Source organism: Astatotilapia calliptera, chromosome 20, assembly GCF_900246225.1.
Source record: "Astatotilapia calliptera chromosome 20, fAstCal1.2, whole genome shotgun sequence".
NCBI lineage: Eukaryota > Metazoa > Chordata > Actinopteri > Cichliformes > Cichlidae > Astatotilapia > Astatotilapia calliptera.
Genome location: NC_039321.1, coordinates 30,532,761 through 30,559,846, shown reverse-complemented (window position 1 = coordinate 30,559,846; position 27,086 = coordinate 30,532,761). Strand labels below are relative to the sequence as shown.

The 27,086-nt window shown below is 42.7% G+C and overlaps 3 protein-coding genes and 1 non-coding gene across 6 annotated transcripts; all 4 read right to left on the bottom strand.

The window, feature by feature from the left end:
• Nucleotides 1-56: 56 nt before the first annotated feature.
• usp21 (ubiquitin specific peptidase 21) lies at nt 57-5,074 on the bottom strand. Its single transcript, XM_026153401.1, has 12 exons — nt 4,854-5,074; nt 4,008-4,432; nt 3,517-3,573; nt 3,306-3,423; nt 3,097-3,211; nt 2,808-2,927; nt 2,653-2,717; nt 2,383-2,570; nt 1,652-1,730; nt 1,444-1,551; nt 806-920; nt 57-655 (listed from the first exon to the last, which is right to left on the bottom strand). The coding sequence occupies exons 2-12, from the start codon at nt 4,161-4,163 to the stop codon at nt 562-564; spliced, it is 1,215 nt and encodes a 404-aa protein (XP_026009186.1). The 5' UTR covers nt 4,164-4,432; nt 4,854-5,074; the 3' UTR covers nt 57-561.
• A 65-nt stretch (nt 5,075-5,139) lies between these two features.
• Nucleotides 5,140-10,846, bottom strand: arhgef3l (Rho guanine nucleotide exchange factor (GEF) 3, like). 2 transcript variants are annotated; one of them, XM_026153394.1, is made up of 13 exons: nt 10,190-10,846; nt 9,811-9,859; nt 9,630-9,680; nt 9,034-9,087; nt 8,788-8,895; nt 8,535-8,693; nt 8,067-8,129; nt 7,890-7,986; nt 7,377-7,453; nt 6,955-7,212; nt 6,124-6,294; nt 5,762-5,954; nt 5,140-5,600 (listed from the first exon to the last, which is right to left on the bottom strand). In XM_026153394.1, the coding sequence occupies exons 1-13, from the start codon at nt 10,225-10,227 to the stop codon at nt 5,353-5,355; spliced, it is 1,566 nt and encodes a 521-aa protein (XP_026009179.1). In that variant the 5' UTR covers nt 10,228-10,846; the 3' UTR covers nt 5,140-5,352. The 2 variants fall into 2 exon arrangements, with proteins under 2 accessions (XP_026009179.1, XP_026009180.1); XM_026153395.1 differs by having other exon boundaries at nt 9,630-9,677.
• Nucleotides 10,847-10,904: 58 nt separating this feature from the next.
• Nucleotides 10,905-26,827, bottom strand: uba1 (ubiquitin-like modifier activating enzyme 1). Of its 2 annotated transcripts, none has more exons than XM_026153375.1 (26): nt 26,601-26,827; nt 23,400-23,516; nt 23,262-23,320; nt 22,988-23,156; nt 19,918-20,052; nt 19,728-19,834; nt 19,553-19,643; nt 19,291-19,423; nt 19,080-19,177; nt 18,768-18,914; nt 18,426-18,602; nt 18,097-18,204; nt 17,927-18,007; nt 17,079-17,231; nt 16,358-16,523; nt 16,063-16,259; nt 15,601-15,665; nt 15,001-15,196; nt 14,069-14,143; nt 13,796-13,985; nt 13,566-13,651; nt 13,110-13,202; nt 12,665-12,856; nt 12,259-12,360; nt 12,061-12,161; nt 10,905-11,972 (listed from the first exon to the last, which is right to left on the bottom strand). In XM_026153375.1, exons 2-26 carry the CDS (start codon nt 23,514-23,516, stop codon nt 11,837-11,839), a joined length of 3,174 nt encoding a protein of 1,057 aa, XP_026009160.1. In that variant the 5' UTR covers nt 26,601-26,827; the 3' UTR covers nt 10,905-11,836. The 2 variants fall into 2 exon arrangements, with proteins under 2 accessions (XP_026009160.1, XP_026009161.1); XM_026153376.1 differs by lacking the exon at nt 26,601-26,827 and adding an exon at nt 24,995-25,247.
• On the bottom strand, nt 12,453-12,574 carry LOC113014054 (small nucleolar RNA U6-53/MBII-28). The gene has a single exon (XR_003270921.1). It is a non-coding gene; the product is annotated as a small nucleolar RNA U6-53/MBII-28 (small nucleolar RNA).
• Nucleotides 26,828-27,086: the final 259 nt, after the last annotated feature.

Below are 27,086 nucleotides of genomic sequence, written 5' to 3'. Positions count from 1 at the left end.
TTCACTGAACATTTTCATGATCGCTGCATAACTTTTTACATTTAACAAAAAGTAGATTGACATTTGAAAAAGGTTCATTTTATTTAGAGATTTCTGCAGGGCTTTTATTTATGTATTTTCACTTACAAAAATCCACAAACTGTAATTTCACCCAAGGGAACAAGTCTTTTGCATATATTTGTATGTCCCAACTCAAAAAATTTTTTGCACAATATCATAACAAGCATGAGTCATGATTGTATTACATTAAGAGCTCTGCATCATTCTAAGCACGTCACTCGCTCATGCCTGAGAACTAGGGCACAGAGACTCTTAAGGCTATGGTCTGTCTGAGCTGTCTTAGTGAGACACTTGAAAAGCATCTCTACGGTTTTTAGGGGGAGGACCATGTCTTCAAGCCCTGTTAGACTGAGCATGGCTGCTCTCCTCCTCCTCAGTTCATTTGAGGGTAAGCTCATCGAGTATGAGAAGTTTGCCGATGTCAGAGCACAATACTGCTGTCTATTTGTTTCTATGGACACTGGAGGTAAAGTTGCTCTGATTGGCTGCTTGGCAGCCAGTCTATTTCCTGACGGTGGCGGTGCTGTTGCTGCGCTGGTAGAACAGCACATAGGCTTGATTGGTCTGAAGCTGGTTCTCTGTGAGTGGAGTCACACTGTCAATGGGCAGACGAAGGGAAAGTTTCAGGTTTATGCAAACATATCTTAATACAGAATAAGCAGGGTTTCTCAAATATATAGACCACCTTTGATGTACAGTTGTCAAAATATGTATATATTGTGTGTAAAATGAAATGATATCTCACCTGGAATCATTGTAGAAGCACCAGCCATTTTCATCTAAGCAGCAGGCTGTGTAATGTCCCATGTTTACTGTCCCAGCATGGTTACATATTGCATATAAATCATACAGAACTGAGCCTGTGGGGACAAACATAGATCCAGAATTATATAGTAACATAAATACAATGAGTTACTTAATCCAGGGTTCAGAACTGTATTGTGTCAGAATTCCAGATGTGCAGTTTATGGAATAATCTCTGTTGCAAGCGATTAAATTAGGATATGATTGCGTATATCCCAATATTCCTTTATTTTCTATTACAATGCATGGTTTGAGTCAGTGAATCATCATGTTAACCTCCCTATGCTTAAAACAACAGATTCATAGTTCACAGCTAAAAACCTTTTTTGCAGCTGATTTATGCCTTTTCTTCTAACTCTCTTTTTCCTCTCTCTCACCAGCCATTTGTCAAAATAAAATCATGTAAAGCAAGCTCTTAAAACGGTTTTGTAGTGCGCTCTACCCACTTGTGTCAAAAAGTTAAAAGCCCAGGTTTTCTTCCACATTTTATTGCTTCAACCTTTAGCTGCACTCCTTTTGTTGAAAATACAGCATAGAGGAACACAGCATGAATGGATCAGACAGGCTCGGTTCTCTTACCACAGTCGACAGGTCCGTATGGTCCAAGGTCCAGGTTGGTGAGTGGGAAGGACACATATATAGTGCTTTTACTGATGGACCACCTTGACGTCGTGAAACGGTTCAGATCTTATCGAGACTGTTAAGTATTATTAGCGTCACACATCTGTGCAGATAAAAATCACACGCCTAAAAGCATCACAAGTGGAAGAGTTGTTGCCAAGGATACGGATCACTATAACCTGGGGAAACCTCTGGATAGACAGCCGCTTGGTGCACTCTGTACGCCTGTTACACCTCTCGCACATCTGAAGAATGTATAAACACACATATACACACCTCAACACAACATACCTTACACATGCACACAGGGTCCGGCGTATATATCAAGTACAAATGAGCAATGTTGTTTAGTGAGCCACTAATAACTAAGATGCACTTAAGTTGGACACTCTTATGACAGAAAGAAATTCGAGAATTCTCATCATCTGCCTCACTGTTTATGAAATTAAATGTTTTTTTGTGCCAGATGATTGCATTTCTTTGAAATGTTTTCATATTGATGAGATCACAGTCACACACAGTCGTTTGGAGTCTAGCAGTTTACCCAACTCCCCGGTTTGATCCCGGGAGGGGACACAAATTCCTTTGGGCTTGTGACAGGAAGTGTAAAAACATCTGCCACATCTGGAGCTACCTGTTGTTATTACCCCCCATGTAAATAAGAGAGCAGCTGAAAGTAGCTTTACTGTTCAAGCCATTTGACTTCTTTCACACATCTATATGTTATGATCTTTATATGGAATAAAGACAAAAACGTAATGATATGTGTAGGTCATAAATGGATCAAAACTGTGTTAAATCATCTCCTTGCTTACAGTGTCTGTGTCGATATGTTTTAATCACACTATTGCTGATCCAGACAGTTGCTGAGATTCGACAATCATCGCTTTAACTTACTGGCGAATTCTCCTTGTCCAGTTTCTCCTCCTGAGAGAAGAGGTCCAGACACTCCCTGAGCGTGACCTCCCCAGTAGAACTCCTCTTGGGGATGGGCAGTGACAAATCGCAGAACACATCAAACGTGTTGGAGTAGTGAGAGCAGACTGAGCAATGCAGTGAGCTCCGCAGCTGGCCTGAGAACAGATCTGTAGGGACCAGAATGATCAGCGGTCTGCTTTAACGGGGATAAAAATAATGGATGAATTTGACTGGAGTGGCTCTCCTCACCAACAATTATGCTGTCATCTCTCTCCAAGTGCTTCTTCCACATGACAGCCGCCTCCTCAGATATTCTAAGGGAGGATAAGAAAAATGATCAGAACGTGCTCACATGCAGGTAATCACTGTTTTAAGGACAGATTTATTCATTTTAGCATACACACCGAAACCTAGCAAATTTTTGTTCGGGCTCCTTCCCGGCTCGTCTAACGTATGGTCTGCGATTTATTTCGGTATGCAGCTTGTCGAGTAGGAACCTGAGGAACTCCTGAGCATCCTGTTGACTGTGGTGAACGCAGAAAAATTAGCAACTAGTTCTTCACAAGAATCAAAAGTCTGTACAAGTGGAACAAGAGAAGGAGTTTAACAGTTTTACACATAAGTGGTAAAAAAGTTGTTAACCTCGAGGAAAGGCGAAACAGAACCCCCCACAAAACAAATCCATATCCTCACCTGTAACCATTGAAGTAAGGCACTGCTTCTGTGAATACATTGTAAAACTGTCTAGGATTTACAACTTTGTCTCCTTCATTTATATCCCAAAGGCCCGACAGCACCTTAGAGAAAGCTGGCATGGCAAGAAAAACAGAAACAAGAAGAAAACATGAAACTCTGACGCAGGAGAGACAGTCAAGACAGAACAGGAAGGAGAGGAAATGCACCTTCCATCAGTTTAGCTTCCTCTTTGGAGAACTTCTCGTGCTTGTAAGATCTGAGCAGGCAGTAGCCCCGCAGGCCACATGTGTGAGACAAACACTGGACAACTGCATTTAGAAAACACTGGGTCCAAAACAAAAGAAAAAAGGGAGAGTGATGTCAAATAATGTTCATTTCAGAGGCCCTTTAAGAGTTTCATCTGTGATCTTTACTTACGGTGTTTCCTACGTTTCTAAGGCCAGTCCTGCCTCTTCCTAAGGTGAGCTGCTCCTTCTGAAATGTAAAAAACAAAAGGAAGTCGATGAACACAGATCTGTCGGATCTGCGAGTACCATACAGAGCACTGTTCATTTATTTCAAAACACACAGTGTGTGTCCTACTACGTGACCTCTGGATGTGCTGGTACTCCATGTGACTGTCTGCCTTGACCCCGCCATGTGAGTGTGTGTTTAACTTTGGCAGGACAGATTTAGCTTTCTTATCTCATTAGCATAGCAGAAGAGACTAAAAGGAGGTCAGCCTCGAGAGTTCATCCTATTAGAGACCAACGAGGGCTGACAGGTGTTTAAACATGTGTGTTGATGTGTATTCTCCCTTAACAACTTCACACCTTTCTTTGTCTGTGCTTGTGTTTTTCTCAGGTAAAATTTCACTTTTAAAAGTTTGAGGATATATTAACGCCATATTTTTCCTGTGTTGTCCACACCTCATTGTCAGCGACCAGAAGCAGGCCCATCAGCGATGTGTAGAGGACAGACTGGGAGATGTCGGTCGTCTCTCTCTGGAGGCCGTTCTGAGACACCAGGGTCCGACACAGAGCTTCACAAGAGCCCTCCCCACTGACGCTGCTGGCTCCAGGCATCCTTTTATACTAGTAACCGGCTAAAGTCGCTAACAGAATGGGTCCTGAGATAGGAAGGTGGCCTTCCCAAAGAAATCCTAGCCAGATGGTTTGCGCCTGAGATGGGGAAAGCTGTTCTTCCTAATTTATTTGACATTCAGACTCAGAGGTGAGCAGGACGCGGTGGTCTCACACAGGCCTAATCTGTCTCACAAGACATGTAATCCAGCTCTTTGGTGAATGAAGTATGATGAAGAACTTTTTCCTTTTCAGAAAAATGACATTTACAGCTGAAGGGAATAAAAAAAGAACAAGTACTCTGTGAATGACCGTCTCTGACGCTAAACCCGTCTCATAAGTAGATGAAGCTGATCCATTACACAACTGTCTCGTTACTGCGGCACGCACGAGAGCACAGAAAGTTTGCATCCACACATGAACATGTCACGTTTAAAACAAATTTTAAAAGCATTTTTGGAAATATCACTCGAGCTGGATTCAGCTCAACAGAACACATTAAAACACTCGGTTATGTAATCAATAACACACCAGTCACACACACGAGGCGTCTCCTGAGATCTAAGCAATGCCAAACGTTACTGACTTTTGGAGGTAACTCGTAAACACTTTATTTGCAAACAAAGTAACTTTGCAAATAAAGCCGGTCAAATGTAGCAGGACTAACAAACACACAGAGCGGTCCGGACTCACCTGGTCACTCTATCTGTGGACAAACTGTCCCAACCAAACTGTTCCCATCATCTGCTGAGCTGTTAAAAATGCATAAGGGGCCGTCTACTGTTTCACTGTGTGCCTGTTGGCCAGAGCTGAAAGTCTACCTCTCCCCTGTCCTGTCACCGGTGTCAATGAGAGAAGGAGGGAGATGGAGAGTGCGAGAGGGAGGGGTGGAGGATAATCAGCTCTAATCCTTTCTCTGTAGATCTTGTTGGCTATACTTAGACCTGTCTTTGTGTACTTTCCCACGAGTGCCTCAACAATCTTTTACGTGTCAGTTTATTAATTATACAAACTCAAAAACACATTTTTTTCTTTGGTCAATTCACATTCAGTACTGTTCTCACTTTATACAGCAATCACTGCAATTGCAGACAGGAAAAAATAATAAAAAGAACATTAATATCGCTGAAAATATCTAAACACATTCATCATTCGCAGACAGTCAATGTACACGTGCCGCTCAGTCTGACAGTCAGCGACTGGTGTGGTCTGCCATTTCTGTGTCCGAGCTGAGGCTGAGCTCGGCTATGTGATACAGGGCGGGATCGTGGTGAGGAGACAACTGTGACTGGCTGGTGTGGGCTGTCCTGTCGCGTGACTGGACGATGGCTTGGCGCAGACAGGTGATCCACTGCTGCTTGCTGAAGGAGTCGTTGGCCTGCAGGCTGTACGAGTGAGCTTTGGCGCGCCCTCTGCTGCTCACGCGGAAACAATTCTTCACTAGAAGATGGAAAGAAGAGAAGGGAGAAGGAAGGTGAGCGGAAAGTTTCACTTCAGCTAAAACAGAGCACAGGGGATGGCTTACTGACATTTGTTTGTGTCACAGAATTCACCAGCAAATACGAAACAAATACAGTATGCAGATTATGCGATCATATTACCTTTATCGTTTCCCCCTGTGAAGGCTCCTCTGAAGGTGCCCCCTCCAGCAGCCTCGCCGTCTGGGATCTCCTCCAGATTGATCAAGGCATTGGGCAGAGGCTGCCGGTACACGTTAAACACCTGACCACCGTCCTTGTCCTCTCCTGGTCTCGTCAGCACCAACACCAGCTCAAATAGGAACACATGCAGCCGCTGACGGGGGACAAGTGATCAAGAGAAATGTGCTGACACAGTTTCTAAGGCAGAGAAGCCAACTTTCTAGCACTCAAATCTGAACAGCCAACATCTTCTGCCCTCCTTAAATGACTTTAGCCTCTTCATTTGGATTCTGAAAGTGTGAAGACCAGTAAACAACATCTACCTGGCCCTTATTGTTCTTGAGTTCTCCATGGCAGTAGATGAAGCGGGACTGCTGGATCTCTGGCACTCTCTGGCCCTCTTCGAGGTAGGACAGGCCCCGCCTGTAGAACTGACACTCTGCTTCCCCCGTCTTTTTATTCACCTCTGCCACGATGCTCTGGATCAACTCCAACTGAACAGAACCAAGACTTTTTAATATGTCATCAACACAGGGCCCTTTTCCTCCTGTTGCTTCTTGTAGGGCTAAAATTCTGGGCTGGAGCCAAGAGAGTATGACTATGAATATTTAGAACATATTTAAATGAGTGGTTTGGTGTGATAATTTGTTTAGTCAACAGTATCCTCTTTCAAACACCATCAAAGGAAACTTTAAAGAGACTGCAGGCATCTTAAATGCAGCACTAACTGCGGAGTCATGTTTTTATTTGCTTTTGCAAACTGTAAATGTAAAAGTGATGAGCCAGATTAGTGAATATACTGGTAAGAATTAATAACTGGCCTTGTTGCCATCTGGAGGCACTGTTGTGCAACGCAGGAAAGGAAATACTGTATTTTAACGTACTTGAAGACTGATGGATAGAAATGTGTGAATATTAATAATTTGGATTTACAGCATCTGATGCAACAAAAGAGAGGATGCTTTGCTAGACTGTAAAAATAAAACTAATCAGTGTTATAATTATAGGCTTTATATTTAAAAGCAACACCTTGCAACCATCTTGATAAGTGTGGATTTCAGTATTTTGCAGCTGCTGCAGACCTGGCACTGATTAAACTGTGAATTCTCTCACATGCTTGCAGATGTAAATGATTGTGTAGGAGCCCGACTCACAGCATCCGGCAGCGTGTCTTCATCTGGGTGGTCTGGCGGAGTGCACTTCTGTATCTCTTTCAACAGCAGAGGGTACTTGACCAAACGGCTCCGAGGGAGATCCAGGAAGTTCCACAGGTCCAGTTTCCTGCTGAACGAGGACTCCTGACACAGACGCAGAAAGTGCTCCACTCTTTTCTCGTGCTTTTTCTGGTCCAGCAAAGCTTTGGCTCCCACCTGGTTACAGCAATATGTAACATACGCCTCCAGGCAAGGAAACTGCAGAGAGAAGCATGGGAAGAGTGCGCAGCAGTGAGATAAGAAGGTGAAGTCAGCGGGAAAAGAAAGATGGAAACATGCATAAAGACAGAAGTTAGATTACGTTAAGATTAAGAAGGAAAATCAGAGAGAAGCTGAAGGCTGACTTTTCTTCTCTCACTCACCCAGTGCATTAAAGTTGGCCCCACCTCTCCAACCGTTTTCTCTGATCCTCTCAGTCGCTCGAGACGAGTCAGCAGATCTGATATGAATTAAAAGAAAACAGGATACTCCAAGTTGTGCTGACCTTATTTCACTACAGCTCAAAAACAAGTAGTGTGCATAAAAATACGGCACTTCTAAAAAAACTAATTAAAAAAATACAACTTCCCATTTTATGAAGTTTGTTTTCAGGGCTGGGCAGTGTAGAAGCTTTTATTTCTTTTTTAATGAGCCTTTAATTCAAATGATACCTAGATAACATTTAGTACATGGTATGAGCTGTAAAACTACTTTACCTGCTCCTGTTTACTTGTAACTATTTCAGATTGTGATGTAATTACACTGAACTGCAACAACCTATACTTTATCAAGACTTCACCTCATTGCCTGAATTTCATATTCAGGAAATGAGCTGGTGTGTTGATGCATAAGTGGAGCTCGAGATAGCAGCACAAGCTGCACAAAAACAAAGTTACCTTGATGGAGGGGGATGAGTGAGTCCAGAGTACCGAAGATCTGTCCAAGCTCACTCTCTGTCATTATGTCCAACTTCAACATGGGCTCATAGTACACCTGGGAACAGACCCGGGCAGTTAGCACATAAAAGCCTGCATGTGAGTGGATTAAATGTGTTGTTCAGGTTGAGCAGTTACCTTCTTAACCAAACTGAGGTCCTCTATGAGCTGTCTCTCTCCTTGGGTTAGCTCGTATATGACCTGCAGGGCATTTAAAATAGTTAACGAATGCGCACGTTATTGCCAGTGTGATAACAAAGATATCGGTGCGCACACGCGCACACACGCACACACACACACACACACACACACACACACACACACACACACACACACACTGTGTTGAGTTGCATAAGAAGTCAGTTAAATAGACAACACGAGCTCTCACAGCTGATTGTTCAATAAAGGAAGTTGAGCCTTCAGTGCCAGCTCACATCCTCTTTCATAATACCCATGAAGAGCAGCTTCACAGAAATGAAGAGTAGGTACAAGTTACTCCGCCTACACGGCAACCACAGCCACACAACTTGACCCATATACAGGCCCCCAAACACATTCTGCTATAGTAACAAGGTATTTTAATAACGAGGTTTTTGTTTAGCGCACCTCTTGCCGTTTGATTTCCTTTGCAGTCAGATCGTGACTTTCCACAGTGTCACTCCAACACTGGCTGTTGCGGCGACGTGGAAACGAGGAGGCCTTTGTCCGTGAACGCAGGGGGGCTGTGGGCAAAGGTCGAGCTTCTGTACGAAAACTGATAGACCGCTGAGAACAGAGAGGAGCAGCTGACTGTTATACAAAACCCCAAAACTCATTCACTGGTCACTTTGTATGACTGGACTGCGAGTGTGTTTGTTACCGAAATAGACTGGCCGATGCGCTTCAGAGCAGGGGTCTTCACAGGGTTTAAGACGCCTGTCAGGCTATTGGACTTTGCCACAGGTTTAACCCTCTTATTGCTGGGCTCCTGAAGTGAACCAAAAAAACATTTTTAAGATCTGCACAAAATAGTCCACAAGCTGTGGTTCATTCATTCAAACCTAACTGTGCACAAGAGGATTTTAAAACAACTGAACACAAATCTGGCATCTGCAGAACACCTCACCTCCGATTCCTTCAGGTCGGACGTCATTTCACACTCATCCTCTCCCTCCTCGTCCTGAAACATGTTAAAAAGTTAAAAATCAACTCGAGGTACACGCGAGTTCAGGAAAGTGGAAAGACAAAGATGGTGAGAGGCGAGATGTTGCATGGTGCAGATCTCTCATTTCCTGTGTGTCTTTCAAAGAGGAAGAAGGTTGAAAGTGTGCCTCTATAGTGAAATTGCAAGATGTCTGCCTATTTCTTTTTGCCACACTAACCACATCAGCTGTGTCTTAATTGCAAGCAACACTTTAATAGCATCAATAAAAAGCCTCGGATTATATGGATGATGTAATGTACAGCTGGCAAAAAAAAAAGAATATCTGAAAGGTGAAAATAAACCGAGATAAGCTGGAATTTAAGAAAATGAGACAAACTCCATTTATAGACTTGCAAAAACTTCCATGGTTGCAAACACAGCGCTCACATCTCCCGTCAGTTCTGCACTCAGCATTGTGGTCACAAAGGTAAGGTTGACTAACTTCCGTTCGTTACAGAGAAACAGAGAAATGAACATGAAGCAGCAGCAGCATCGATGCGTCTCAGTCTCTTACTCACCTCTGAGATTCTGATCACAGGTTCAGGGGCCGGGTCTTGTTTTCTCTTCTTCTAAAGACAGCAGTGTATGAAAGTGAGTTTCTTGGACTAGTTTTTAGGACAATAATTAATTTTTTTTAAACGTTAGTTTTTAATGCAGGAAAAAGATGGTGCAAGAACCAAAGCCGATGTGGCAGCTTACCCCTGCATGATCACAGAGGACTGAGTGTCCCTCTGCTGGCACACCGGACCTGAAAAGAAGAAAAGCTCTTACTGGGCACAAATTAAACATTCATACAGGGAACGTATCTTATTGTGTGATACATTCAAAATAACACTTAAGTAGACAGTGTACATTCAAATGACTTGTTTATGTGCCGTGCTCTAGCAAAGTGCATTAAAATGAGTTTTTGTTCCACATGTCGTACAAATATGTAAGTTTTGTAATCATGCTGGTGACAAACACAGAAAATTCACACTTAGAACACGAAGTACGATTAATCAACAGGAATATTTTTCAGCACCAATTTGTAACAGAGCAGCCCAAGGTGGAAGCATAATAAATGCAAAAGGTACCGTACCAGGAAGTCCTTTTTTCACCAGTCTCCTCCACTTCCATCGTTTCTCTCTTCAGTGCATCTTTACCAAATCATGACACATTCTCAAAATCACAAATGGTCAAATAATCCAAATTTACACCCGTCTTCTTTGTTTGGGTCCTTTACAGCGAGTTGTTTGCAGGAAGCGTGTTGAGAGTTCAGTGTACTCCTTCCTCCTCACTTTCTTCCTCATCTCACAGTCGACCACATCCTTTAGAGTTGCACACATTCATGTATCCGCTCTCGTCAGGGAGGAGCGTTCAAAGCCTTACACAAAACGTATCAAACGTGTATTTAAACTAAGAGCACTTCACACACTAAAGTACCTAACGACATACTTCCTCCTGTGTGGCACAGATTAGCTACAGCCATTTGCCTTTTAAAAAAAATAAACAAAAAAATTATCCTTTGCCTACATTTATAAATTCAAAACGCCATCACAGATGATTTACTTTAACGCCGGAGTAAAAGGGGAAGAAAAAAGAAATCTGATTACTCTCGTCACTGTCATTTGGTATCTTGGTATTCAGGCAGCATTTCCCGGATGTGTTTAATAATGAAACTTCTCATTAACACGAAACAGGTCAGACAGGAAAAACAAACCTCTGACACTTTAACATTGCTGAATGACACTGACACGGTCGGTGTGTGTGTGTGTGTGTGTGAGACACAAAAATAACCACACAGTCTTCTTCAGTATGTTTTTACATCTTTATTCACTATCACACTAAGTGCTCCCGTTTCAAGATACATCTCGTTGCCCTGTTCTTACAGTTAAGTCATTTGGAGTTAACAAAGTAGAAAGACAGGATCTACCACGTGTGTGCGCCAAAACTCTGTCCAACCACCCAAAAAATAAAATGGAAAATAACAAAACACATAAAATATAATGAGAAAGAGAAAACCAATGTCATGTGCACGAACCCCTCCCAAAGCCACAGAGTGGGTTTAATGAGGGTGTAGGGGTACCTCACACTGGCAGGGGTATTCAGGTGGTGTGAGATAGTCAGATATCCAGTCAGGAAAGGCTTGGGCTTATTGGTGTCTCCTGGGCTGACCTTTTACATATTAATTAGGTGCATATGTTAAGAAAAAACAAAACAAAAGAAACTAATGTGGGACTGTGTCTATGAGACAGAGGTTGGAAGAGGGAGAGAGCAAGTATAGTGGAGGGAAGAAGGTGGATTAGATTAAAAATCAAACAAAAACCTCCATTACTGCTGAAGGCCAATAAGAGTGATGGTTTTTAGGGACACTGGTTGGGATATGGAGTACCAAGAGACCACTAAGGCTTATCAATTCACTCAAGAGGTTGGTGCTTTTGAGAAACATCAGGATGTCCAGTGTACATGCTCCCTTCCTCCAGTGACACCCCTGTTCCCACAGCCAAGAACCAACTGGATTCTTAACATATACAGTTATTCTTAATTCAGCTTACTGGGGCTATGTACACTCAGGCACAGGTTTACACAAACCACAGGCCTAAAAAAATACTGATTGATCCAATACAGCTGACCTGGATCAACCCACGCACCCCCAATCCCCATTTTAGCTCCTCACTCAGAACACCCCCATCCCCATCTCCCCCCTGTAACTCCCACCCTCCTGCGGGTGGGCTCAGTGCGGAGCTCAGCGGATGGTGTATCTGACATAGGGCACTTCCACGTCTTCGTCTGAAAGGTCGTTACAGCATAGCTCAAACACCAGGGCTTTCACGTGTTTGCCCAGCTTCTTTTTGGACACCTTCGTCACAATCTCCGTCATACTGCAGGACACAGAAAGAAAACCAGTGAATACAAACTTTAAAATTCCAGCATGCAAATGAGGAAGCAGGTGTATGCACGTGCACTCACGGTAGGTCCAGTCTCTCTTTAAGTTTGGCAGCAGGCATGAAAAACGAATACAACATGGACACTCCCTGAGAAAGCATGGTGATCTCCAACTTATGCTCATTCTAATACAGAACAGAAACAGATCGTGGTTAATTGTATGCCAAGAACATGTCAGTGTGGAGAAAAGCAACCAAAAACCAAACCATGAGCTCAACATACTTTAAAGTAATCCAGAAACTGTCGGAGTGTCATTTCTTCCCCATTGGGCTGCAGTCCTGTGACCTCAAAGCGATCCCACAGCGTCCAGTCGATTTCATAGTACTGCAAAAAAATGTATTTTAAGTATATACATATTAATTATAAGAGATCTTAATTATAAGCTCAATAAGAAAACCAGTTATTACATTAAAATTTCTCCTCAGCACACACTGATGCCATCAGTGTGAGAAGACAAGTTGAACTCACTTACACCCAGGCAGTGCAAAATGCATCTGACTAGTGCATCAGTATTAGCATGGCTTAATCATCACAGGAGTTTATTATACTGGAGTCAAACATTTCTCTACAGCGCAGACATCGTGCGCATCTTTTTAAAATCTCAGCAAATGGTAACGTATTTGCTTACCTTGTGTTTTGGAGCAGCAATGGGTTCAGAGAAGGCAAAGAAAGGCAGGGCCAAGTTCATGAAGCCATTTTTGTAGGACTCCAGCTTCTTGTGTCCTTTGATAATCTTGAAGAGCTCCAAGCACACTAGGCCGACAACTGCTGCTGTGGTAGTGGCGATAGCAGGGATGATCTTACCAGCTATCAGTTTGCTCTGTTTGGTGATTAAAAGGACAGTGATGAAGGGAAAAAACCAAACAAACAAACAACAACAAAAACACCCCCCAAACTTTATAGTGCACATAGAGAAAAAGCAAAATGTAAATTTCTGAGGTTGAGTTTAAGTTGTTTGTTTTCACAGAGTGCACTCTCAAATGTTTTTTCATTACTATTACAAAACGAATACTATTAGCAGGCACATTTCCCAATTAACACCAGTGTGAGAGCAGCTGGGTCTGTTTTCTTACCTTGTGCCTGTCTGTGGGGGGGATGTCATAGTTCTCTGCTCTCAGGTTGGAGGCTGCCACAATGAAGTCCATGTGAAAGTTGGTGTCATCATCCTGTTAACATATAGGCCACAGCCATTACAAACCAGAAGTACCAGTAGTGTTGATTCAAGTTATATTAATAGGTTGAAATTCTAGCGTGAGAGTTACAATGTTCTGGCAGTGCACCACTTAAAGGCATCTAAGCAGAGTTAGCCTTGAAAGCTATGGAAACAATACTTTCTTACTCTCATTATTATTAACAGACTAGGTTTCCAATTGGCCTCACTGCAAAGCCAGATGCTGTGTTTTATTGAATCTTTCAGATAAAAAGAACAAAGTCCTCAATGCCACTGACTAGCTTTGCTACCGGCAACTGTAATAAATTAAACAAATGTTATTTATCTTCATTAAAGCTGACAAAAGGAGACGCCTTACCTTTTCAAAGTCAATGGAGGTGAGTTTGAACTGGAAGGACTCTGGTGAAGGCAACATGGCTTTCAGCTCTTCCAGTTTGGTATCATCTGCATAATCACAAGATCAATGGTTGCATTACTGTCAAAGCATCCACAATGACACATGACTCCGTACAAGATTCACAAACAACTCTTAGCTGATGTAACATCCCCCCAAAATATGCTTTATTACACAACCACATGTGAACATACCAATAGAGGAATTGTTATTTTGCAGTTCCTGATCAGAGACGTGGATTTTAACTCCTGAACGTGGGGTGAAAGGGGGCACCTTGACATCCTGCAAGATCTTGATCACACCTGCACGATCGGTGCTGCCTTGCAGGCCGTATGTTTGCGCGAACAGGTTGGCTGCTGCCACAACATAGTCCATATGCAGCTCCTGAAAACAACATTCATTAGTTTGAGCCTGGCTGGACTAGACTCCGGTAATATTAAGCTTATAAATGACAGCGGCACACTTACATTGGTAGTGCTGAATTCTAACGGGTGAGGACATCGCTTTGGGCCAGACCAGAAGGGAGCACCGGAACTAGTGAGCTAAAAGACAGATGATAAATGTATAAGTGCTATAATGGAAACCTTTCATGTCCATTTTGTAATTTTTGTGTCAATTGCATATTTATTAAACAGGAAACCGTGGATAAATGACAGGAAAGGGGGTGAGAAACTACAGATGCAAACTAGGGTTTTGTGGTTCAGCGTCAGTACTGCTGACTGAGCCACTAGGCAGCCTTTCGTGCAATAGATACGCAGCAACTCAAACTGCCGTTTGACTCAGCTGAAGTTTAACAATGTAATTTCTGCTGTTTCTAATGTATGCCCACCATCTATAAATGGCTTTTCAGGGGAAATGAGATGTACAAACTGGCATGAATAAGTACACAGGAAGCCCCAAACTGTCTTTTTATATAAAAGTCTCTTAATCATGACAATGTTTTTGTGACTTACTAAAATAATTTATCTGCCATCAAACGATTTTAGAAATGTTCAAAACCAATATCACGGTCCGAGTATGGTTTACCATGTTTGTGACAACTTTCATGCTATAAGCTAAAATCAGATTATCAGCTGCTATGCTACTCTGTGCTAACACGTGCTGTAACACACAGCAGCACCTCTCACTAAATTTGGTGTCACTGAGCCGACCTGCACAGAGCTCAAAAACAGAAGACAAGACATAACGTGTGGCCATTGCAGAAGTTACATCTTCATATAATCTGTTGCATAAGTTAATATTCCAATACTGTATGAAAAATGACAACACTTTTCTTGTTGCTGAAATGAATACCACCAATGCAACTATAGCTGCAAACAGTTGATAAGACGCGTAAAACCAAGATCAGACAATAACGGTTAGAAACTGATATTCATCTCGTAGCACCTTCACTTTGTACCTGATCTGGTGGGAAGTTGTGCAGTAGCTGGCGGATGTTGTTGCTGTATTGGCACTGCCAGTGGTTGCGAGCCCAAGCTACGCAGTCAGCCCAGTTTTGGGGGCAATCTGTGACAAGACTCTTATAAAGAGCCTCCAGCACCTCCGCAGGCTGAGCTCCTGGAAGCTTCAGAGTACGCTCCATGAACTTAGGATCTCTGCAAGAATGGAAATTATAAACCTCATTGACTAGTTTCGACGATGTGAAGAGCTGTCATCTTTTTTTTAAACCATTTACTCTGCAGGCTGATTTTATGAATTATTTCGAGCATGAGGTTTGGGTTAGATTTTACAAGAAGACAGCTCAATGGCGCCACGAGAACCAAGAGGGGGCTGTGACATTTACAAGATTGATTCTTAGTTGAAAGGCAAGTTATACAAGTTTATAAGTACTGAATTACCAACAATCCACAAACACTTATGAGACTTAATGAGGAAATTTGTCCACTAATGAAAAGTCATTTTATCAGTGAAGAATTTCTACGATGAAAGGAGCCCAGCATATAGGCAAGTAAAATGCTGACAGGTGATTGCATTAGAATGACAAGGAAAAGCGACATACGTGAGGTACTGCATGGCATTTTCTGGGGGTTGTTTGAATAGTCCCTCAAACTCATCGCGGGCCCACTGCACAGAAAGAACCACAAGGACAGCAGTTCAATAATAGAAGTACGAAATATTTGGTAAACCTACAATAGTTCCATTCACACTGTGACACACTAACCACACACAGTGCTATTAAAAAAACAAAACCCTATATGAAGATATCAAGCATATGAAGAAACAGGTAATGCAATAAAATTCTCTGAAGCATATAGTGCTGAAGTGATTAACTCCTCTATTACATGTGTGCATTGTGTAGTTGGTACACCAGGTGGAGTCTTTTAAAGTAAAGATTAACACAAAGGTTTCTGTATGGCTGTTCTCAATACTACTTTGTGGGCCACGCTGACTCCAAGCGTCAGATTTGATCCTGCCTGGCCAGTCTCACACTCTGAGACTCTCCGGCTCTGCATATACTAACCTGCAACGTGTGTTCAATGGCATTTGGGAAGTTTTTGAGGGTGCAGATGGGGATGGACTTCTCAGGTGGATCTTGACTGGAGCTGTAGGACTCGGTGAGGAAAGGGATCACAACCTGGACATTGCCTTTGGTACCCAGAGTGCCTGATTCCAGTAAGGGTTTACGATAGTACACACACCTCCGATCCATATACATCCCTGAACATTAGAGGAAAACGCATGTTTTTTTTTTTTTTACTGAATCCATTTCCCCCTAGTTATTAAGCAGTTATTCTTAATGTCTCATCATCTCTTACGTGCATCAACGTTGTCCAGTGCATTGGCAACTCCATCAAGGCTTTCAAAGAAGTCGTCATCGTAGATCCTTTCTGTGTCAGGGCCCACTCTGTTCTGGTGACCTGTGATCTTGATTGCCGGGTTCATCAGTTTCACTGCAGCAGCAGCCGTGTCACTCTTCATTTTCTGTTAACACACACACACACACACACACACACACACTAAACAGTCAACTCACTAATAACATTATCATAGGTGACCAAAAGAACAAAGATCAGAGGAGACATTCTGTACAGAGGTCACTGCTGTCCACATTAATGCTTTCTTTTCCAGGGACACAACAAAATGTGCACTCCTTTAAAAATATTGGTGTCCAACAGCTTACGTCATGTGAGGGTTCCTCCCATCAGTTTCTTTTGGGCATCAGATAACCTCAGATTAACTGATAGTGCATACTAGCATTTAGTAGTCTAGTGATACTACAGGTACAAAGCTGCTCTCAAGTCTCAGTTTGTTAGGAGCTGGTAAATTTGCTTTGACTTTTTAAACTTTAAGAAAACACACGCGCACACGTACGCGCACACACACACACACACACACACACACTGAAGTTTAAATTGCCTCTATCAACATACAAAACATAATCTATAAGTGCACTTCGGTGTTACAGGATAAAGAGTGCTGTGCGGAAACATCGATCAATAGAGTTCATCAAACAAGTCGAGTTAAGATGATACAGACCGTAACGTCCCAAGGTCTGAAGAGGAACTGCCTGTTGAGGTTGGATTTCTCTATGGTGTCCATGTCAGTCACAATGACCTCTCCCTCCCCAGCAGCCAGTCCAATCATGGCAAAGTTTTTCAGCAGCTCACAACCAATGGCACCAGCCCCAACCTGGAAGGATTAGAAATTTGTGAATAAAGCTATAATGGGTCGTCATACAGTTGAACCTTCCATTTACACGTGTCACTCACTGTCAGAGAAATGCTTATGGTTAGTGGGTAAAGCTGACAGTCTTTTTGCCGGATTCCCACCAGAAAGGTTAAACCCAACAGCTCTGACATGCACTGGGACATGGTGGGTGGCACTCAATTAACATGGCAGTGTCGATACACTATTGTGCCAATTATGAGACAAAGAACTAACAGCTGATATATTTTGGCTTAGATGCAGCTGCCACCATCTCACTCACGATCTCAAATAGTAAATAACTGCCCATGAATATCCCAAGAACTGACAGCGTTCTTTGTCACTGTGCAATTAAATCAAATTATAAATAAACAAAAACAAAAAAACCTCAACCGAGCATTCAAACAAGAATGAACTTTCTGTTGGACAATTTTAGGCACAAGAGCAAAAAGATAAACACTACCACTAAAGATCTCATAAGATCCATTTCCCCTAGCATCCTGAGAACAGCACCAAGAAATATTCTTCATCAGACTTTAGCTCATAGTATTTTATAGTGGCATAAAGGTATTTCTAAGTTTTTGTCTTTTGCACAACATTTTTCTGGCAACCTTATTTTTTAAAACTTCCTAGTAACAGGAAATTGAAGAAGGCAACAGAACTTTTACACTGACACTCACCAAGAAGTAACGCTGTTTGGCAAGCAAATCCTGCATTTTGGTGCCAAACACTGCAACCTGTCCATCATATCGACAGTTTTTCTTGGAGAAAAAGACATAACAAATTTAGCACCATCATTTATTGCAACTACATTCAGTACTTGCATTTTGAATATGCTTTGAACACCTACAGGGGCACACTCTTCCTCTGTGAGCATGAATCCCTCCTCTTCAGCCAAGCACTCCAGGGCATCAAAGTACAGCCATTGCATTATGGGCATGAATTTTCCTGTGCATGCCTAAAACATCAAACAGCACATGAAATACAGGAAACCCTTCTCCATTTCAAAACACGTCTAATCATACTCAATGTAAAATGACTCTTCATAAGCATTGATAAGAACGGGCTTATCAGTGCCTGTTGATTAAAATAGATTTTTCTTTAATATAACGAACAACTACACTTAATATTGTAGGGACAAAGCTTTCATCTTCAATTTGCATACAGCTTTCCACTGACCTTCATCACTTCCTGTGCAGCCAGCCCTCCAAAGAAGGCATTGACAGGGGCCAGGTCACCAGCAGCAACATATGACATCTTTTTGATAAGAGATTCATTCAGCTGTTCCACTTTGGCCGACCCAGTCTGAGCAGAGTTCACGTCTTTGGCCAATGCCAATAGCTCTTCACCATCCGCCTGGAATGCACACAGTTCACGGTAAATTACAAAATATTAACTATATTTATTTTTGCTGTGTTGTGCTGCACTTTTTTATGCGGAACTATTTTATTTTAGCACAAGCATTTAATCAAAGTGGTTCCCCCTTTCCAAGAAGATCCCACCATCATGAGTGATATGTACCTGGCTCCAAGGTGCTGGAAGATGGCCATGTTTTTTCTGGAAGGCATGGATAGCCTGGAAGCCTAGGTGCATCTGTCCTGGAAACTCCATCTTGGCAAAGTCTGTCATCAGGAACTCAGGCTGGGCCAGCGATGAGGAGAGAGATTTCTGAACAGGGAAAGAAACGCAAGGTAGTGAAGCTGGGCTTTTCCACTGGTGACAGCAATGCCAGATGGTAAGGTTATATTGGTATTACCATGAGAATTCACACTACACCATCTGTGGAAATGAGATCATGCTAGTAATGCCATGTGCAAAACGGCAGCTACTTACAAAACTGATCTTCTTGGGCATTTTAACCTGGGAAACTATTCCTCCTCTTATGTAATCTGTGAAGCCACTCGTGTCACAGATGCTGAAGGTGTATGGACCTAGTAAAATACAGGACATTGCATGAACTTGTAAACTCATAACAGAGTGACCAAAATGTATTCAATGGTGGAACAAAAAAAAAAAAAGAAAAAGAAAAAGAGTGTGTTCTTACCAAGAACTTTAATTTCGACCGGCTTGCAACCATTGAGCTCAGTCATACCCTGAATCTCAGTAAACGTAACATAATCTCCACTCTCGAAGCCATGACGAGCTTCATCCAGACATGTCACGACCCCTGCACTGTCCTGGGGAAACCAAAATGTGCAACTTTTCAGGCACTGCTGCCATGAAGCTTTAATTTACTCCTAAAAAGCAGGTAGTAGTTAAAAAGAAAAATCAGCATTATCAGGGGGGATAAAAGAACCAAGACTAACCTTTGTGATCATGGAAATCATAGCACTTAATGGCTGCTCTCCATTGGTGTCATACACAATCATCTCTTCTCCAAAGTCACAGAAAAGTTGACTACAAAAGAGAATTTAGAGCACAAAAACATTAGATGCTGACGGATGCACTGCATGTGAACACTAAACAGAGTCTTAATCTTACCCAAACAGACCACGAGTGTCTGCAACAATCAGCTTGATTCCCTTGCTGTGGCAGAACTCTCCTAGAGTCTGCTGCTCATCCAGAGTTGAGTTAGTCAGCACTACCACCTAGATTTCAAAATAAGACAAAATTAAAAACTCTTTCCAAAATGGTAAAATGACTAGGGAGTTTTCTTATGCTAAATTTATACCTGGAACTTGGTCAAGTAGTCTTCAGTCAGTGGTCCAGTGTAACCAGTCACAGGAACATAGCTGTTCAGTTCAGCCAGGCGGGCCTGACTCACTTCTGCCCTGTTCTTGCCCAGGTCCTCCTCCCGAAGGTAAAACTAGCCATACAGAAATACTGATGCTGTCATTAAGCAATAACTGCCAATACTATAGCCAAACATGACATTAAGGAATATTCTAGTGAATAACATTGACTCAGTGTGAACTTTACTTCATTTGTGTGTTTAGCCATATTCTTCTGTGGGTCCGCCTTTTCTTTTGAAAGGACTTCAGAATGTGTCAACGAGGATAAAAACAACAGACTACCACTTAAACGGCTTGACTGACCACAGTGTACTCCCTGCATTCTCACGCTTAAGTCCATAACATTAAAATGGTTATCAAGAGCAGATGAGTTTTATTTGTAGTTATGCTGTTATATTTATGAAAGCTAAGCAGTGATTAGATGAAAAGAGAAGAAATCCCACCCAACTCAGTTTGGAAGTGGACTAACATTATATTGTTAAGTGGTCTTGGCTGGTTCATTTGCCCTAAACCAGTTTGGACTGTCAGCCCAGAGAAAACCAAGCAAAGAAACCCAAGTTTAAGGTAAAATGAAATATAGACTAAATGTAAAATTTGGTCTCAAAACTTCAAAGCATTATTTGAGCTCCTGAAGCACATCAACAATAAGTGCTTTCTTAAACTACAGGTTAACCATTTCTTTTTCCATATTTCTGTTATTAGGACCGAATCACATAATTGAAAACACAAATGTACAATGCAAATGCAATACACTTAAGCTGCCCTGTAAATAAATTAGGGGTGTGTCTTATAATAGAAGCCACAATACCAGTGTATCTTTTTAAATGAAAAAATGTCATATCCCAACATCATTCGTATAAAATGACTATGTTCCCAAGCGAGTCTTACAATCTGTGTCTAACCACGATGACACTTCTGTAGCAACAACACCAGAAAACTGCCTCAAGTTAACACCCAAGGAATCTGTTCATACATGTTTGCAGTTTGATGAGACATAACAGGATTTCACAGACAAATAAACGCAATCTACTCTGCTGAAATTATGTCCTTTAACAGACTGGCTGTACTACGATTATGAAACTGGGAAGAGGCCACCCACTGGTAAATCTGGGTCAGCTCATGGGTGGGGGTGGCTTTAGTACCCTTTCTGGATGTTAGCAATACACAACAACACATAACTCAATAGATAAAGCCACAGTGCACTTTGGAATCGTGCTCAGACAACAGGCGAGTCCACAAACTGCAATTCCCTTGTGTACCGTATTTTCGCAACTATAAGGCGCACATAAAAGCCTTAGATTTTCTTTAAAAAGTGCGGCGCGCCCTATAGTGCAGTGCGCCCTGTGTGTTGTAAGGAGGACGTCGTAGAGAACACCATGAGAACGCTAAAGGGTGAAGTGTGGGCGTTGATCGTATATACCGGGACAATCGCACATACCTGTATAAAAGGACAGGTATGTGCATTATGTGGAACATCGTTGTTTTAACAACCCTGAAAATGGCAAAGAGACACGCTTATGAAGCACAGTTTAAACTGAAGGCCATCAGCTACGCGGAGGAACATGGAAATCGAGCAGCCGCGAGAGAATTTAAGATTAATGAATCGATGGTTCGCAAGTGGAGGAAGCTAGAAAACAAGCTCCGACAGGTCAAGAAGATGCAGCTGAGTTTCCGCAGACATAAGGCGAGGTGGCCCGAGTTGGAGGAAAGACTCGAGCGGTGGATCATCGAGCAAAGAACGAGTGGGAGAAGCGTTTCGACTTCACCATTCAACTAAAAGCAGTTTTGCTAGCAGAAGAAATAAAAAATTGAACATTTCCGAGGAGGTCCGTCTTGGTGCTTTCGTTTTATGAAACGCTGCCATTTTTCCATCCGGACCAGGACTACGGTAGCGCAGCAACTTCCAGCGGATTATAAGGAAAAGCTGGCCATCTTCCGCTCCTACTGCAGCAAACACATCGCCGACAAACACATCCAGCCCAGCCACATCACTAACATGGACGAGGTCCCGCTCACTTTTGACATCCCGGTGAGTCACACTGTGGAGAAGAAGGGGACCAGCACGGTAGCGATACGCACAACGGGGCACGAAAAGTCTTCTTTTACTGTTGTGCTTGGCTGCCATGCTAATGGACAGAAACTGCCGCCTATGGTGATTTTTAAGAGAAAGACTTTGCCTAAAGAGAAGTTTCCAGTAGGAATCATCATTAAGGCAAATGAGAAGGGCTGGATGGATGAGGAAATGATGAAAGAGTGGCTGAGGGAGGTGTATGTAAGGAGACCAGGTGGTTTTTTCCACGCATCACCATCGCTGTTGATCTGTGACTCTATGCGTGCCCATCTCACAGCCGATGTGAAAAAACAAGTGCAGCAAATGAACTGTGAGCTTGCTGTCATTCAGGAGGCCTGACAAAGGAACTCCAACCGCTGGACATCGGTGTGAACCGGCCGTTCAAAGTAAGGCTGCGAGCGGCGTGGGAGCGATGGATGACCGATGGAGACCACAGTTTCACTAAGAGTAGAAGGCAGCGCCGGGCGAGTTACGCCACAATTTGCGAATGGATTGTAGATGCTTGGGCTAACATGTCTGCTGGCACTGTTGTTCGAGCTTTCGCAAAAGCCGGCATCATTTCTGAGGAGCCGCACGGCACGGAAAGTGACTCTGACAGTGAAGAAAGTGAACCTGGCATGTTTGATGGAGATTTAGCGCAGCTGTTCAGACACAGAGGATGAGGACTTCAATGGGTTTGATTGATGACAATTACCGGTAATAAAAAATGTGAGTACCAAACTCAGTTTTGCTCCCGCTTTATTTTTAAACACGCATACTTGTATGCGCCCTATAATCAGGTGCGCCTTATGTGTGTGTTAAATGCAGTAATGGCACACATAACTGAGACTGGGCCTTTTAGTACAGTGCGTCTTATGGTCGTGAAAATACGGTAACTTAATCGGGAAAAATAAACTACTGCAAAAATTTTTAATTTAAATATCTGTGCTTTCACACACCTGGGAAGAGAGGTCTCTCCATTCTGCAACTCCTTCGTCATGTATAGTGACACTTCTAACTCCTCCCAGGATCACGTTCTTGGCAATCTCAACTCCAAGGCCTCTCATACCAGAGATGAGGACATTGGAGTTCTGCATGCGCTTCATAGCTTCATGGCCCAGCACGTAACTAAATAATGACATAAAGAACCATTGGCATCATTATGCATTGGTAGATGTCAAGCCCAATAACCATCAAGTCCAACATCACAAAAAGGAAAAAAAAGAAGCTTACAGCTGTCTTGAGTACAGGCCTTCATCGATCTCAGCATCATTGCCATTCTTAGCCATGCCCTGGGAAAACAACACGAAGTGCAATCAGTTTACGTTACAAGTTCTACTCACTCTATAGAGTAGATGTGTTTGCACTCACGTTGGCAGGTGTGTGGGACAGATCAGTTCTGACAGAGTTAGAGGAGGAGCAGTGGGATCCCGTCTTCGTCTCTGTTCCTGACAAGCGACGCTTCTTGGACAGCGGCGAGCTGGACATCTGTGCATTAACCACCATCATAAATTAAGTTGTCATTCAAGCACATGAATGTTACCAGTTAACAACTGCCCTATAACATTTTGGTAGTTTGCAATAAATCTAGAATAAAAGAAAGACATTTTACATCATTAAGAAAAAAAAGAAAGACAGCACACTGTCAACAAGCCTGGGTTTCCTGAAGGTTCTCAGAAGCCAACTGATTCCAATTCATATAAACTTCAGTAATTTTATAATTCGTTGCTATGGTTCCATTATAATAAATACCTAAACTAAAGGCTAACCAGTCCCCCTCATTTTGAAGAGAGGATTTTTAGCCTAGAGAGCAGCTGGGCTGGCTTCAGGCCAAACACAAATCTGCTAGAAAACGAACTGAGGCTGGGAAGAGACATGAATAGCATTACGGTTCTTTCATACACACAGAAAGCACAGGTTTGTTTAGATACTTCTATTGTTTTTTCCTGGTATTTATCGACACCCAACATGTTTCAAGGAAAAGAGCTGAATCATTAAAAGTTCACTGCGGTAAACTGAGCAATACCACACAATGGCTGGCAGGTGCGGACACAAGGACCACACTGTGCTGCAACTAAGTTGTAGATGGCGACGTTACAAGAAAGCTCTAAACGGCAGCATTTAATAGCAATGCATTTACTTATGTATTTAGATTTCTGATTAACGCAGTAGTCGCGATAAACCTCTGCACTCGGAGGGCCGCAGCGTTTTTCAAATACAATCTGGGTGCACAAAAAAAAAAAAAAAAAAAAAAAAAAGGTCGGGCACAATTTCCGCATCCAATGCGGCGCCAACTTCCGTGCATTTCCCAAGGCACACGTATCAGTTTATAACCCTCTCTACGACTTTAAATTATGACGAGGCCTGGGCAAATTTTCATACGACTGCAACCAGCCTAAAATAGCCTTCATATCACCGTTAACTGAACGGTCGCGCTTGTCAAAACCGAAAATGAAGGCGTCCGGCATGATACAGCAAAGCCGCCCGGCTGTTACTGTAGTTTGCCAATCCTACTAGAAAACGTTAGCGGGTAGCAGTCGATTTAAAGATCTCAACGTGTGGAAAAATATTAATTAACTGTCAGACAACAGCACCAATAGAAAACTAAGTAGGTTCCGAGCAACTAATCGGTTAAGTGATTTGGCAAGTGGACAGAGTCTAAACATTAATAACTTAGAGGGAAGAAAACACCAGCTTGTCAGCTTATCCATTAGCAGCTCGGCCTAGGCCCGCATTACCCTCAGTGCGGAACACAATTTTACAAGCTAGCAGCTGTGGCTACACTCCAACCGACCTCGCACTGGAGAGCAGCGGATTTGACAGTAGTCTACCACAGCTCCTATGTGGATATGGGTAAATGTCTAGGCATCTAACAAACAGACAATTTAACTTTGTCACTTAACATAAACACCGCGAATACAAGCCAAGCCACTACACTCGTGCTCCATTGATTTCCTTTTCCTTACCAATAATCCTTCTCGGTCCCTTCCCAATGCGAACCCGCTCCTCTCCTGCTGTGTGTAGCTGTCAGTAAAAACGCTGATTGTATATTCGACGATTTGTACAGAGAAAAGAAACGCGATGCGGGATTGGGGTGGTCTGCACTATATTGTCGAGTCACTATGTCGTTGTGCCGATAGTCTCTCCTATGTAATTGCGCTGCTGGCTTTGCGACTGCAGACAGGAACAAAACCAAAATGGCAGATGGGGAGAAAGGGGCGGAGGAGCTGTGACGCAGGGGCTGAAATATTCAACAGGAAAGGGTGGCTGCAAGCACGCTGCTCATCCAGGTCCTCGGCTCATTGGCTCTTCAAGCCCAAGCTAAAGCGCGTTGATCCCGCCCTCGCTACGAGAGGATGCATGCCAAATATCTTACTGTACAATGAACAGTAGGATCTCCAATAATCTAATGAAAAAACCCAACACTTAATGAGAAAAATAATTGCGGGTATGTCTGAGACCATTGCATGAAAGGATTCTCCCTTAACGGAGCTGAATGTAACTCATCAGTAACAACACCTTTGTTTCAGAGGCAGATTAGCAAGGACCAGTCATCTTCATGTGAACTCCATAAACAAAGCTGAACACCAAACTTGCAACAATGCACCATCAGAAAGAACACATTTCACAGTTAAACGCCATTAGATATACTCTCACTGGAGCACAATTTGCTACATTCCACTTAACACACCGATTGTTTTGACCATTTTATGAATTCAGCAATTATCACTACTCAAGTCGGATAGTGTACGATCCTTATTAGCTAGTGATGCTGAGCGTCTGGGCGTTTTAGTCACACTGAGGTTAGGGGTGAGCATTCCTTGCAGAAGAGTATTGGGGGAGGGGGTGCCTAGTAAATGACAAAGGCCCAGAAAAAAAAAAGAGTGGGCCGCATATACTCGGGTACACATGTCGAGGTGATCCCCTATTTTCATCTTCCAACTAGAAAATGTTTTGAACTGAAGCATACGAATATCAATGATGTCCGAATAATAGGCTGCCTAACTTGACAAGATAAACACAGACTAGCCAGTGTTAGGTTACTGTGATAACGCCGATAAACGTGCTATCGAAACGGGAACCCTACATATACAAACGGATATACGAGGAAAAAAAATAGTGCCAGCATGTACGCTCGTGATGCCAGTTAGCTCGTGTCTGTCTTTCAACGTAGTATCCATCAAATGTTTGAAGCAACTAGCCTTCTAGATACCATTAACGTTATTTATCGCCTAACATTAATTAAAACAGCAACCCCGTGCACATAAAAATGTACAAATGCTAATTTGCCGTTAACAGTTACGTGTCAGTGTCTTGTTAGCTACCGTTAGCGGAGCAAGGAGCTTAAATGGTTCGCTCAGCCGCCTGCAACTAATATTAACGACTATCGATAACGCACATCAAAAGACTGCGTAGTTGTTAGCTTGTGTGCGGCTAGCTTTCGAGCTATCTAGCCACCCAGCGACTTTTTCCCCGTCTTGTGCCGCTATGTTAGCTAACTAGCTAACATTAGCAAACTAGCTGCGGCTAACATAACCAGGACGAGAGCTTACACAAGTGTGCAGAACTTACCACATCCGATATTTACTCGGCCTGATCTGGAGTATTAAAAATCGCCTTCTGCTTAAGCAAAGAAAAACAACAACCAAGGTGACAATTCAACACCGCCACTGACTGCAAAGTGAAAAGTGTGTCACGGTGGCGGGCTCTGTGTGAGTTTTTTCCGCTGTCCGGCTGTTCCCAAACCGTTTCCCCTCACTCTATTTCAGTTGAAAGCAAAGCAAAGCAGCAACATGTGCACGTTACAGGCACAACCATCATTCTGGGTCTTGGGGTTAATTGAAAATGAATATGATTGGTTTGTGTCTGCTCTGTCTTTTAATTAATCGTTAACGCTCACACATCCCATCTAGAAGATAAAGCGTACTGAATATTACACTGCTTTGTGGTTTAGTTGTTTATTTAGAAACAAGACTACTTTTTCCACCCCCGTACCCTTACAAGCATGGACTAAACCGAAGTTCACGCAGTGCCTTATGGGACTTGTAGGCACATAGG